Source organism: Diadema setosum, chromosome 4, assembly GCF_964275005.1.
Source record: "Diadema setosum chromosome 4, eeDiaSeto1, whole genome shotgun sequence".
NCBI classification, from domain to species: domain Eukaryota; kingdom Metazoa; phylum Echinodermata; class Echinoidea; order Diadematoida; family Diadematidae; genus Diadema; species Diadema setosum.
The window spans coordinates 6,680,319-6,694,833 of NC_092688.1; the positions used below are offsets into that span (position 1 = coordinate 6,680,319).

The window sequence follows — 14,515 nt, forward strand, 5'->3', positions numbered from 1 at the left end:
ATTTCTGGGGGAAAAAAAGAGCCTACTTCTTTTTGTTTATGATAAAAATGTGACAGAATGAATGAAATAACAATGAAAGTAAAAATTCGTAGTATCACATTTGATGCTAAATAAGGAAAAAATATCGACTGAGAACACATAAAGTATGGATATTGCGGACAAATCTCCAATTTCCAACTTCACCTCATACAAGCTCTTTTAACGATTGAAATCAATTTACGCTGAGCAGCTGCCGAGCTTAATAATGTTACTGTTCCTTCGCGTCGCCCTAGGGCTAGCTTTAAAGCTCTAAACCAATGGCGGTAACGAGAAGTATCCACTTAACAAATTGATTTCTAAGACCCTTTCCGTCTGTCAAATCTTCATTGGAAACTATAGGCCTAGTTTTGAATATATAGCACCACCTGCAGTGATGAAGGGAGAATTATTTCTTCTAAGAATAAAGTCTCTGTTATTCTTTTGTCCTCTTTAAAGGAATAGAGAAGCATTATAATGATGAGCCATGGTAATAGTCCTGCAGACAGTAAAATATTGGGCGATTTCCAGTCAGTTAACTGTTCGGAAAACAAGGCTACATCGTAACATATTTCTCCGAAGGCTAAACAAGCAGACGTGACAGAGACGCCATCAGGAGAAGATTAAAGTATATCAATGGACATTTGGTACATGGACGATGACAGTTATTATTATGAAGATAATAACAAGAATGGTGATGATGATTATGATGATAATAATAATAATGATAATAATAATAACAATAATAATAATAATAATAATAATAATAATAATAATAATAACAATAATAATAACTGTTATTATTATCATTATTATTATCATCATCATTATTGTCGTTATTATTATTATTATTATTATAATGGTGATAACAACGATAATAGTAATGAGAAAAATAATGATAATAACAATGAAGATAATGATGATAATTATGATAATTATGAAACATTATTATTCATAATATCATGCTCATATTCCATTCATACTAGAATGGTGGCGTTTACAGTCCCAATTTACATCTCATGAAAGATGAAAAACACTGATAGAATACTGAATGGGTTTTCTTTTGCTTTAAATTCCTTAAGATCTTGGATGCTGTAAATCCACCACATCCATAAATTGCGGGATACAAGATAAGATGCGTCGAGCTTCGCCTTCTGTAATGCATGGTATTGTTTAGTGGTGAAACGAATCACTGTCATGTAGAAAATGCGTCTTTACAAAATGGAAAAACATAACTGTTTGTGACTATTATGATTGTGATTATGTCCAATGCAAAAAAAAAAAAAAATACCTCTGAATAAATTTGATTTTGAATTCGAAAATGGTATAGAATACAAGGTAACACATTATAAACATACTCATGATATTGTGAAGACCGACAAGAGATTAAAAAAAAAAGGTGTCAAAAAGTGACCATTCAAGTTGCGACTATGCAACGCGGCGTAAAACGAAGCCAGCCGTGCCAGGCGTGAAACAATTTTTCACTTCAGTCGTTATATCCTTATGTCTCCGAAACAAGATTAAATTACACGGGTAACAAGACGAATCCACTTTTCTCACGAGGCAATTATAATGATTATTAAGAGGTAATGAAATAAATCATAACAATTATGATTTTAATAGGAAAAGTCTATACTATGTACAATGAAGCACATGGTTTAAGACATTGTAATACGTGATGATGATAATGAATTTTTGTAAGCACGATCTGACGCTCTGTTTTAGCATTTTTATTAATTTTTACCAGGAAGAATGCAGGAGAGTTTGAAAAGTTTGACTCAAGCTGAGGAAGGTAAGAAGTTACGTAGTGCTACCACTGAAAGAGAAGATCATTATGTTTTAGTTCTCACGCATAAGGTTTACATAACGCTGTAATCACTGGTAATTGGAGAAGAAATACATTTTCCTCTTTTCCCCTTGAAAAGATCATTGCATATTTCACGCTTCCTTATGTCAGTTCCTGATGCATGATTGAATCCTGAGCAACTTAAGGTCCTTTTTAACAACTTCCCAAAAATATTTTTGAGAACAGTTAATACATCTGAGGATGAAATGCTTAAAGGGATGGTATAGATTTGGTTGAGATGGGGATTCAGGTCTTGCGAGATAATTAGAAACCACTCTTACGAAATATCAAAGAGGATACAATTCAAGAGGTGTTCAAACTTTATAAGATGACAATTAAGATGACAAATGGTTTTGAAATGGCTAAGATATCCAAAAACAAAGAAGATTAATAAAAAAGGTTGGTCCACCTTTTATTCGGACCACTTTTTTTCCCTTTTTCGATATCTCAGCCATTTCAAAATTATTTTTCGTCAAATAAACATTTAATTCCTCTTAGAATTTTACTCTGCTCTTTAATATTTCACATAAGGAGTTTCTAATTATCCACAAAATTTAAAGCCTGAATCCCCACCTCAACCAAAACTATGCCATCCCTTTAAATGTATGGAGTCATGCTTTTGGTGTGTAATGGTTACTCCCACAGATGACATCAATTTAGTATACCCAATAATAAATGATAAATTACGAATCAGTGGTTTCCCAAAGATCACCTTGAGTAAGTTGTTTGAATGAAATAGTAAAATCAGAAGGACAGGTTAGATTAAAGACCACTGTATTGGTTTCTTTTACTGTGTTTATGTTTGTTTGTGTGTGTGTGTGTGTGTGTGTGTGTGTGCGAGGGAGAGAAAACAGTACATTGGCGTGGAGAGAAAGCAAGCTACTCACCAAACCTTAAAGCTTCGGTGAGCAGCTCCTCTAATGACGCGACATAATCACCAGGTTCGAAATTTGGCGCCCCTCATCAGTCCTCTGGGAATGAGTTTGCTGACAATATTGTCATTTGCGCGGGATTACTCTTCTCCGAAAGACGAATCTCCTCTCTTTTTTTTTTTACCCCTTCATCTCCTTCCTTTTCTCATTTTTTTCTTTCGATTAGCCGCATCCTTACATGATTAGCGGGCAATAAACAAACAGTGGTTGGACGATAATTCCATTTTCAAGGCAGATGCCGCTCGCTCAAAGGCTGTGGCAGAAACCCCAGTAGAACTTGCCTAATGACAGTGACGTATCGAGTAAAGAGGGGTGACGTCACCATTCATAGTGTGTTACAGGGAAAAGGATTGCTCGCGCGGAATTACATTTTCCACCTAGGCCCGAGGAGTATTGATCCAGACATAAATGAAAAAAAGGGGTAGCAAGAATTTTTTTTCTGAGAAAATTCGATTTCTTATATTTTCTTCGTCTCCGTCTTTACTTCCACTTCAACTGATCTGACTAGATTTCTTAGCGTTGATTCAACCTCTACGTAAAGATAATCCCACAACAATGAAACCAAGTAGTCACACACTATGTTTCTATATACGGGTTTCAATGACTAATACATCATCCATGAGGAACAACACGATAATATAATCACAGCTGGTAGGAGGATTTGCTTTCATACATAGTCTAGCAAATTGACACATAGCTTCGCCCCCATCCCCAGAAACATATCTCAACACATGCACATACACGCACATATTCACACACATAATAATGACTATTTACATAATGTGCAAAGCCCAATGTGGAAATCCAGAGTCATGTAGGAGAATTAAGAATGATGCGGTCTTATGAAGACGGACTGTTTAGGGGAAAAGACCCAAAGCGAAGAGCAGATTGTTCTATTTTCATTCTAAACTCTACACTACTGTCCTACAAAACCATGGTCTGTCACGAGGGGAAAATAATACAAATAATTCCGATGCATTCATTTCCTTTTCTAATAAATTGTTTTTAATCTTTTCTTTCTCTAGGTCAAGTATGTCAAGTCATTCTGATTCGAGATAACTTTTTTTCCCCTCTCATCAGTTCTTGCAAGATCAATCATATCTCCTCAAGCAATCACTGGGATCACCGGAGATCACTGAACGCAAAAGTAGACCGATATTGTTTCATCTGCGCTGTAAAACCTCAGAATACTCATGCTAGTCATCATGACCATTAAAGGGCGGTGAGTTGGCTCAGTCGGTAGCGCGTCTGCCTCACGATCACGCGGCCCGGGTTCGAACCGGAGTCTGGACTGAGCAATGTTTTGTGTGTAAGCATACCGTCCCCTCTAGCAAGAGGCAAAACACTCTGTCCCTCGGATAGAACATAAAATGGAGGTCCCGTGTATGAGAGAGTAACAACTCATGCACGCAAAAGATCCCGCTTCATTCATTCATCGCAAAGAGCAGGATGTTTAACCCGGTGAAGTGGTCCCACCTCACATCCAACTGGACCCCATGGAAGACCAGCTTAACGTAGCTGAATATGGGCTATCCAGCCATCTTCTCAGATGGAAAATGAACAAACAAACAAACAAACCATTCACTATGCGTCGCCTCCAAATCTGTTCTGCTTCTTCCCTTTCAATTTTCTATATTCACATATAAATGCTTTACAATGATCTTCATCATCCTCACTATCACCACCGCCACCAAACACCACTTATATCGTCGTCGACATCATCATCATCATCATCTTTTGTCCCCTTCTCTTTACCCCGCTCCCTCTCTCTACCCCCTCCCTCCTTCTCTTTACCCCCTCTCTATCTCTGCGTGTGTGTGTTCTTGAGTTTGTTATGATTGTGAGTGAGTGATGTTGTTAGTTCTTTATCTTGTATTCGTTCCATCTTCTATCCCTCCTCGACAAGTCCGATGACTGTTGCCATGTCGTTGACCTCTTCAGTGCTCTTCACCTCACGTCTTCTCCCCCTGTCACTCAACCTGTCTCAAGCTCCCAGGCATCTAGTCAACGTCAGGTTACCCACCTTGTTAATTCGGCTTTCCACAGTCGATATACGCTGGGCCCCTGGCGCGCTGTTTATTCAACATGGGAGCTCTTTTCTTTCACTCTTATCGACGCGAGGTTTCGTGAGCCTCGCAACATCCTTTGCTGAGACGGAGTCGACGTTTTTGCCATTCATCCCTGATTGAATCAGTGTGATGCAAATGGATAGAATAACTCCTCGAAATAGCATAGCATGATTATTATAAAGTATTGTTTCTCTATGACTGGCTTTTCTAATCTTGAGGAGATTTTTCTGTGGTGTAACGAAGCAAATACCGGTCTCTTTGACAGTCTTTTATGGCTCCTGAAAACCAGTGGCAGTAATGGCTGACTGAGATTTGTAACGGTTGTAGACGAGATGCTGCAAGCAGGGGTTTTGACCACGCAACGCCTCCGCGCATGTAGTTGCAAGGGGCAAGTGCTTTATTTTCCTGTTGCACTAATCCCTAGCGGAAACTCCAACATAAAATACTATCAAAATAACAACCACCCTCACACTCAAAGATAGAGGGAGAGAAAAGAGACAATGGCCGTTGGAGAAGGCAATATCAGCAATTGATATCAGAACCTAACACTTTGTTGTTGAAAAAGCCATATTGATGCATATTCCCATCTCTTGTTTTTGTGCTCCGTATAAGATAATATAACACAAACAGTTGTTCCAACATTGTAGTCTGGTGTGACATACGTGGGACATTTGCAATGTGATGCCATCATTTGGACTATGTACACCTGTTCATCGAATATTAATGAATCACTGTCCAAAATTTGATGATTGATAAGATTCCTCAAAATCAGTGGGGCTTGCTTTGAGGAGTTTGTCTTTCCATGCAAAAGTATCGGTGACTTTATAGTTGGTAGGTAGCGGTGTTGTTGCTCTCGACGGTAATCCATAAATTCCTTAGGGATGAAATTAATGAAGCTTGGTGCTTGAAAGTGATTCATTACGACACAGCCCTGTCAAATCTGAAGTGTTGGTATAGGAATGCAACCCATGACGGCCTTTGCACCGCAAAGTCAAATACTGAAATTACTTCGGCTAGCACTGGAGGAAAACGAAATAAGAGAAAAAGAAAGAGACAGAAAGAGAACAGAGAAAGGAAGAAAGCGGGAACATAATGCATTGTGGTTTCACAAAGATGACATTTTGTTTCATCTTGATCTTTATTCTCTTTCTATCGAAAGTCAACCCTATGGGAGAAATGACAATACGCCGGCAAGATTCTTTAGAAATAAACAGTTGAAAATACTGCCAGAAGTAACGGTTCTCATTAAATAAAGTATGATGTAAGGGCATTAAGGCTTGACATTAAATCTTTGCTCATGGATCATCCAGGGCGTGTGGACTGTAACTTTTATCAAACATTTGCATCACTTTACTCGTAAGATAGAGATGAAGTGACCTCAAATACTCCAAAAACCAGCGCTTCGTCTGGGGGTCGCAGGAGTCGATCTACAAAAACCAATACCATGGCTGTTGCCTGAAAGATCATCTGGGAGGATGCAGCTTAGACGGGGAAAGATGAAATCATATAAAAAAAAAAAACAAGGGTTCGTATTCTTCGTCATTTGGTGCCATGCCTGGATTCATCTAAACAAACTCAAATCTTTTCGGTCGTGGGATGATTGCCACAGATGCCTGTTCCATACAATCCAGCTCGGATGCTACATCCATTCCTCATCCCTGATTGTGGCGTTGAGATTTATTGCATGGCTTCCATCGCCTGTCAGACAAAAGGGGGGAGCCATGTCTCCCACCCTCACCCACCCGCCACGGTGGATCAGTCTGTCGACGTCTGACTGCAAAAGTACACGTGGCCTCCTCATCTTACTCAGTCAAAAAAACAACAACAACAGCAACAAACAAAAACAAAATCGTTTCCCAGCGATGTACAATATTTTTGTAATGCTATATGTGTAATCTCCCTTTCTTTTTTACCTTCCTTTATTTCTTCTGAGGCATAATATGTGAGCCAATCCTCTCCAATATACAGCGAAGCGATAAACCTTCCCTGTGTTGTTATTTAAAGTTCCATATGTATGAGGGTTTATTATATCTTCTTTATTCTATGTTGTTATTGTTGTTTTGTTTGGGTTTGGTGTTTTGGGTTTTTTGTCAGTTACATGTAATGTACGACGCTGGGTTCCCCTTTTGTTCTATTTTTCCGCATTTGGAAGTTAAACCGCGAAATGACAACATTTCTGTGAAAATGGAATGTTGCTCATGTCCAATAGGTTGTATGGTTGTAAGGGTGAAGACTCTATACTGAGTCATGGCCCCCTCCTCTAAATACATTACAAGCGTGATAGTAAGATAGCATTATATAGAGTATTGTACTAAAGAAGTCATACCATTACACACGTAAAACTTATAAAAACTTATACTGTTATAGATGCAATACTTATAAATGCATGACAAACATACCATCTGTGTTATCAAGTGCTATAATCATCAAAACTTACTGCATAAATTGAATGCGCTTCGTGCATATTTTCATTACATGTTTCATATTTTTATGAGTCTTTTTTAAAATAATTTACTCAAGATTTCCTTTATGAATGGAGTAAAAGAAATAAGATTAAACAAGCAAAACTTCAATTTTTGTTCACCTTATCTTCACAAGTATGCCAGTTTTCAGTTGTTTTCCGTTTTTTGTTTTGTTTGTTTGTTTAAGGTTTCCGACTATTATACACAAGAAGTGATTAATTTTGGTCATATCGCGCTGTTAGAATTGTACATTTATTTCTGCAATGATTCTTTTTATTCTTCCTCCATTTGCCAACATGGTACACTGTAACGAAAATGACTAAATAACGATATTACGTTTCCTTGGTTGGTCTTCAATCGCAATGGAAACGCATTTGCGTAGGACCAGGTTGTAAATGAAATGTAGGCCTAAAGCTATACATTAAGGGATGAGAACTATCTAAACCCAGACTTAATTACCAAATTGAGATGCCTGGAGCAAACTCACTATAGAGAATAGTAACGCCTATAAAACTCTGCAAAACGCTTTCACACTTACAGGGTAAGATATAACTGAGGCTTTCTTGTGCATGGTGAACACGCAATACCATGATAGGATACAGAGATCCCTGGCAAGGATCGACAGCAACCCAGCCCAACCTCTCCCCCCCCCCCCCCACCAAAAAGGAGAAAAAATCAATTAAAATAACGTATATTTTAGTCTTTTTTGCCTGGGTTTCATGTATATTTCTTCCTATGTTCTATCATTTTGAAATTAAATGAAATGGAAAAGTTACACTACATAGAAACTTTTCCACGGGTCATTGGCGCATTTCTTTTTCTACTTACTGTACTATAAACTTCTTTTTATGATTGTAATTTATATCATAATGAAATATATTCATGACTGACTTTCTCTTGCATGGTTCATACGTTTAATGTTGAGAAATTTAAATGCAAGGTGTGACTCACGGATCCTTTGTATGTCAATGGAAATGCATAAGAACGATTGTAGTGAAAGAAAATGCGATTAGACCGTCTAAATGCTACTTCATGGTCGTACATCTTAGCTCTATTTTGCAGAAAACCCTATTCAATTTGGTTAAAGCTACGGTCACAAATGTTCGTACGAACGATGCGTTCGTACGAATGTCACTGTTCGTACGAATTTTGGAGTTCGTAGAGATTCGTAGATGGGGCACAGATTCTTATACGGCCTTCTTACGAATTTCGTACGAACACTGTTTATTTCGCAAGAACAACTTAAGACCTCTTAGAGAAACGAAATGATTTATGGCCCAAGAATTCGTACGTTTTTCGTAAGAATGCCTTGAGTTATTCTTCCGTCACACTTGCGGCCATCTTACGATTTCTTTTTGTCGTAAGATGGTCGTACGTGCAACTCACGGCACTCTCAAGTCATTCGTAAGAAGATTTACGATTTTTTGTATATTTTGTCAGGTTGTTAAAAAGACGCTGCCGTGTCCTGTCGAAAATTCTGTAACAGTTGAAAGTGTTATACTTCAAGATGGCAGTAGTGCCAAGAGGAGACTAAAACTGCAGCTGCAACTACAAGTAGAGGAGGAGGAGGTTGTTGCCCCAACTCTCACCCTCTCGCTCCTTCCTCCTCATCTCCCTCTTTTCTTTTCTTCCCCTTCCCTCTTTTCCATTTTGATTGCCTCCCTTTTGGTCCCATATTTAACAGAAATGCTTTCTGGTCGAACACCTAGAACAAAGTGAGGATTTGAACTTCGCACGTTTGGCTTTATACCCCTAAAACTCAACAGTTACACAAAATATTGTGTACCTACGCCTTACGAGTCCCTTATGAACGCCTTACAAACTCGAAGAGTTGTTCGTAAGAACGCCGTACGAATCTCCGTTCGTAAGGCATTCTTACGAAAGACGTAAGAGCCCTCTATGAACGACTTAAGGCGTTCTTACAATCATCGTAAAAATTTAAGGCTTTTAGAATTGTCTCTCGACCCTGCAAAATCTTGCGTAGTTCTTACGATGTTCGCACGACGTTCGTACATCCGCCTTGCGAAGAGAGGGTTTCGTACGAAGTTAAAAAAGATCTTGGACAAGACCATCGACCAGGCTACGAACTTACAAACGGTCTACGAACGGTCTACGAATGCTGGTTTCGTACGGCCTTCCTAAGAAGATCTTACTAAATTGTCTAAAAATCGTTCGTACGGCGTTCGTAGCAGTTCGTAAAGGCATTTGTGACCGAGCCTAATGCAGTAACAGAGAAATGTGGATTATTGCAAAGCATGTCATGAATCTGAATCTTCCAAGTTGCATAATGTGTGAACACAATAGACAGAACTTGGAGGGAAGAGATTCCTGGCATGCTCTACAAAATTCCTCATTTTTCTTTGACTACTGAAGCAAATCGAATGGGATTTTCTGTAAGATGTGGGCAAAGAGTCATAGTTTCATACCCTAAAATTGTATTTGGATTGATTCACTGTTTTTAAAGTTATCTTAGCGGAGGTTGCCGCTGCATTTTTTTTTTTTTTTTTACGTACGGTATAGTGAAGATGCCCCCGTACATGAAGGTGTGAGTAACTATTTATGATGTGAATTTATTGAATTGCGTTTCTTTTCTCTTCTCTCCGCTGCAGTTTGCTCGAAGCTTAGTGATAACATCACCGCCATTTTGTCTTCCACGTCATGCGAGACCAGTCTCGCCGTCCAGTCGTTAGTAGAAACTCTTAAAATTCCACACGTAGAGGTCTCGCGAGAGAAGTGTTCGGTGGAGAGACAAAACGGCTTCAGCGTCAGCATACGACCGGACTACTCGCACATTAGCCGGGCCACACTGGATCTAATGCTTAAGCTAGGTTGGACCCAAGTCTCGATTTTCTACGATTCCGATACAGGTATGTTGCCATGTCAACCGTGTTTTGACAATATTCTTGCCCGTATCCCAATTGCAAACACGTACAAAGAATGACAAATGATTTATTACACTGGCAGAGGATTTAGTAACAACATTAGTGATCACTGTCGATTTGAAAATTCAATGAGTAAACACTCTATTAGAAACATGAATGAATACATGACTGTGTTTGCTTTAATGACTTGAACAAATCAATGAGATATTATTTATGTGTTTGTTTGTCGTTGCTTGTTTTTACTAGGGACAGGAGCTTATATCGAACAGTGATTTGCATGCCCTTTATGAACAATAGAAAGATCAGAAATTCCGGTGCCAGTAAATTATGTCACGCCCCATCTACAATAATCACCCGCATTGATTCTACGTCTTGAAAAGTAATTTTAAAAAAGTTTTCAAAAAGCTGAAAAATAAGAAATCTTTGCCCTGTCACTCCTTTGAACGACTACTTTGATTTGTTCTATAGGAGACTCATTTCCATTTTTTTTTTCTGAACAAAATCAATATTAAAAACTTTGAAGGTTTCCGTGCAGTGGAACGCTGGGTGGTAGAAGGCTTAACGGTACACTACGTATTCTTTCTTGGGTATGTTATATGCTTCTCTTGAAAACGGCAAGAACATGCTTGCTGAAACGTCTCGAGTGGGTATGCCGTTTACAGGGTCACATACATACCCAAGAAATACCACCCAAAATCAATCTCTCCTTTTTTAATTCTAACACACACCACTGTTTCTTTACCTTGCTACACAAGAGGCATGTTTGGTTGTGAAGTTCCAATTAACCCAGTGGTCCCAGCTGGCAAAATTTGTTTAGATTTGATCTGCTCGGAAAGTGATTATTCACCATGGCTCAGGTCTTTGAGTTATTGGAAGATACGATATATACTATATTCTTCATATTTCAAACAGCAGTGATATTTGGGCAGTTATCGTACCATATATTAGGCAATATCTTTACATATTTGGATAGTTGAGTTAAAGGTTTATCGTTGGAATATTATCATTTCTTGTTTTGTGTGTACATGTTCTTCAAAACCATATTCTACGGGTGAGGTGATGCGTGAGGCTAACGTTAAGATTGATAATCTTGGTCGTGCATATTACATGCTGGGTTTGTCTCTTACACTGTACTTAATAACCCATACTTTCAGCATACAAAAATGTGGAAGATTTATTACTGCTGTCTGCTGCCCTCACGGAGACATACCCGCCGCACTTCCGGTTGTTCCGGCTGAAGCAGAACCCATCGACGGGCAAACTTGACTTCGTCCATCCGCTGCATACAGTGAAGGACTCTGACATGTTCAACAGCGTGGCGTACTGCAGCACGGCCAACAACATTAACCTCATTCGAAACGTAAGATGTAGTAATCTTAAACACCGGCTAACAAAACACTGGTGTCATGGTAAATGTACACACGATTTGACACTGCAGTACGGTCAATATAACTTCACCTCACTCGAAACGTGAGATACACCGAGACACAGAACAGTACCATTGGTGTCATAGTTTTCATTGACACTGCAAACTGGGTCTCAATATCTTAACACGATGTGATTCTTGTCACAACAATGTTAAAGAAACATTGTGAAATGAGAGTCTTTAAAGGTTTTTAATAAGATGTCAATAAACTCTCCTTTCCGTGGAGCTGTACATTTACACTGTCTCTCTAACGCTTTTCTAAATTGTTTTCGTGCCATCCTTTGCAGTGCATTACAGCCCGGTTGTTGTTGTTTTTTCCATCATCTTTCCTGTTTTGGAGTTGCTCATGAGTTAACTTGATATTCGTACGTGCTGGAGTGCAAGCATTATACCTTCGCCATGACACAATTACGAAGTGCAGTTTATCAGCCTTTCCTGCGAAATACTACCATTCAAAACTAAACAGCAATACTTCGAAAATACAACTGACTTTGGTGGTACGACAGTTACCTTGACACGAAAGCAATGAGAGGTTTTGGTGGTCGTCGGAGACCATCGGGCGGAGGAAACTTTTCTTTTCTGGCATACGTCAATGGTGCTACGATGCTACGAATTCTAATAAGACGCTGCAGCTTTTATATTGATATTGTTGTTGTAGTCTTTCTCTGCTCCGTTACGCTGCAGGTTTCTCTTTTTTCTCTCCCTCTCACCGATGATTGCAGGCCGCCAAGTTTGGAATGACCTCAGGCGAATATCATTGGATCGTAGCGTCTCACGTGAGTACAACCATGACGTCATCATTTCCTCTTTTATTTCCGGGCAAGGTACAAGGTGATGTCGTGCTTACATCCCGTGCGCATTGATTAGGCCTATGTGCATTATCGCATGGCAGTCTTTCATAACGTAAACTCAAGGACACTCCCTTGATGAGTTTAGTCTTTAAGGAAGGATGTGCAATATTTTTTTAATCACCGCAGCTACTTCTTAAGTGACATTTTGAGTTCCTTCGTTTTGTGTGATCGTTTTGTTTCGTTAGCTTTGGATGAAATAGCGAAAAATGATTACCAATGCGCTCCTTTATTGGAGTAGCCTCGAGTCAGACGAACGTGCATGTATTCCTTAAGAAACAGCTGGCTAAATGATATTTAACAAACTAGATTCAAAGAAGATGGATGGACCTTTTAAATATTGATTTGATTACGTAATTGTGGTATAACATAAACAACTTCGAAGCGACGAGTCGATAGTGCAACATTCATTATTTGAATTGCTACATATGCTTGTAATAGTGGCAGAAGCTGCTTAATGATATACAGTATGTATATGTTTTCTTTTCGTTTGGACACTGCACGTTTCTGAGATGACTACATTGTTCAAATTTTTTCAATATCTATTAAGATCAATGCTAGCCTGTTTGAACATCGAGTGTTAAGGTCACGCATTCATTGATAAAATCATATGTTCGTCGTCTGAAACTAAAGATTTTGGGGGGTTGTCTTTCAATATAATTATTTGGTATTTACGTGAATTCCTGATGCAGTTTTTAAGGCTATGACAAGGGTGAAGTCCTCCACATGGTTGGAAAGCGTTTGATATCTGGCTATAAAATAAAATAGAATAGCAAATTGGAATTCTTAATGGATTTCGATCAAGTAGCATCAAGCCGTGTTTTTTTTTTCTTTTTTGACTCACGTTAAACCTGCCAACCAAAGATTCTACGTGAAGACAGAGCGAACCTCTGAATTGCATGAACAGTTCGTCCACACTCAACGCCATCAAGCAGAGGCTGTAGATGGACCTGGTTGCATCAAAGAAAATTCATTGCAAGTCTGAAATTCATTGATTGCGACTGGTTGACAGCCAGATTAGTATGGTGGAAGATTATAGCTGCTCATTCACTGGTTTTCTCCACGATACAATTCACTCATTCCGGTCTCCAAGTGTCACGTGATTCCCTTGAGCATCCGTCATTATGACGTCAAATTCTCACGTGACATGTTTTTCCGTTGTCCCCTGCACACAGAGCTGCCTTGAAAGTGATGTGTCAGAATCAGCTGATGATGACGTAATGGTTCGTTGGTTCGTTCATTCCTGAGTTCTCTTTAATTTCCCCCATTTTCCAAACTATTTCATCGATGACATGCGACTCCATCAGCCATGCATCCGCTATTCCTTCCCCCGCCAATGCAGCAACAATGATTTCACGTATCTCTTTGTTTGTTTGTTTGTTTTCGTTTTTTAAGACTTGTGCCAGTTCGTGATTTCATGTCATAACTCATTTCCTGAAACTGCAACGAGACCTTATTTTTTTTTTTTACTTGATGACTAACGTGCGCTTCTAATTCAACAAGGAGAAATCCTATTTGATTGATTAGTTTTTGTTGTGTTGTACTGTGTCTGCTAATTTTGTGGATTTTTTTCCCATGTTGTAATTAATTACGACCCATTTCTCCTGTAATTTCACGTTTTAACTTGCAGCCTATTGCTTAGACCAGCCAATTACGATTGTAGAAACAAGACACAGAAATAGCTTTTTCGTCATTGTATTGATTTAATGCTCAATTCATGTCTTTTGCTACAACCACGCACGGGTAGCTCCTAACGTCGATATTCATGCCGGGGTGCTTTCATTCCACTTTGAGCCACGTCCTTGACGAATAATGTTAACTATGATCCAGATATTTTTTGTTTCATTAACCTCCCTGTCCCAATAACCTCAATAACATCCTTTCACCATACCCTTTAAATTCATTTGCAGCGTGTTTTTCCTGCTTTTAAAATGAATTAAGCCCATACTTTGACAAATATTTTTCAGTTTCTTTTGTCTTGTCATCCTCAGGTTCATATGTGATTAGCCATAATTTCAACAGTTCACCAAGATAA

The 14,515-nt window shown here is 38.8% G+C and overlaps 1 protein-coding gene across 1 annotated transcript in view; it reads left to right on the plus strand.

Annotated features, from left to right (window-relative positions):
• The window catches only part of LOC140227446 (glutamate receptor ionotropic, kainate 2-like), a 92,887-nt gene that overhangs the window by 61,993 nt on the left and 16,379 nt on the right, over nt 1-14,515 (plus strand). The window contains exons 6-8 of the mRNA XM_072307851.1: nt 9,934-10,191; nt 11,361-11,566; nt 12,355-12,408. Coding sequence (XP_072163952.1) covers nt 9,934-10,191; nt 11,361-11,566; nt 12,355-12,408 — 518 coding nt within the window. The remainder of the gene's footprint in view (nt 1-9,933; nt 10,192-11,360; nt 11,567-12,354; nt 12,409-14,515) is intronic.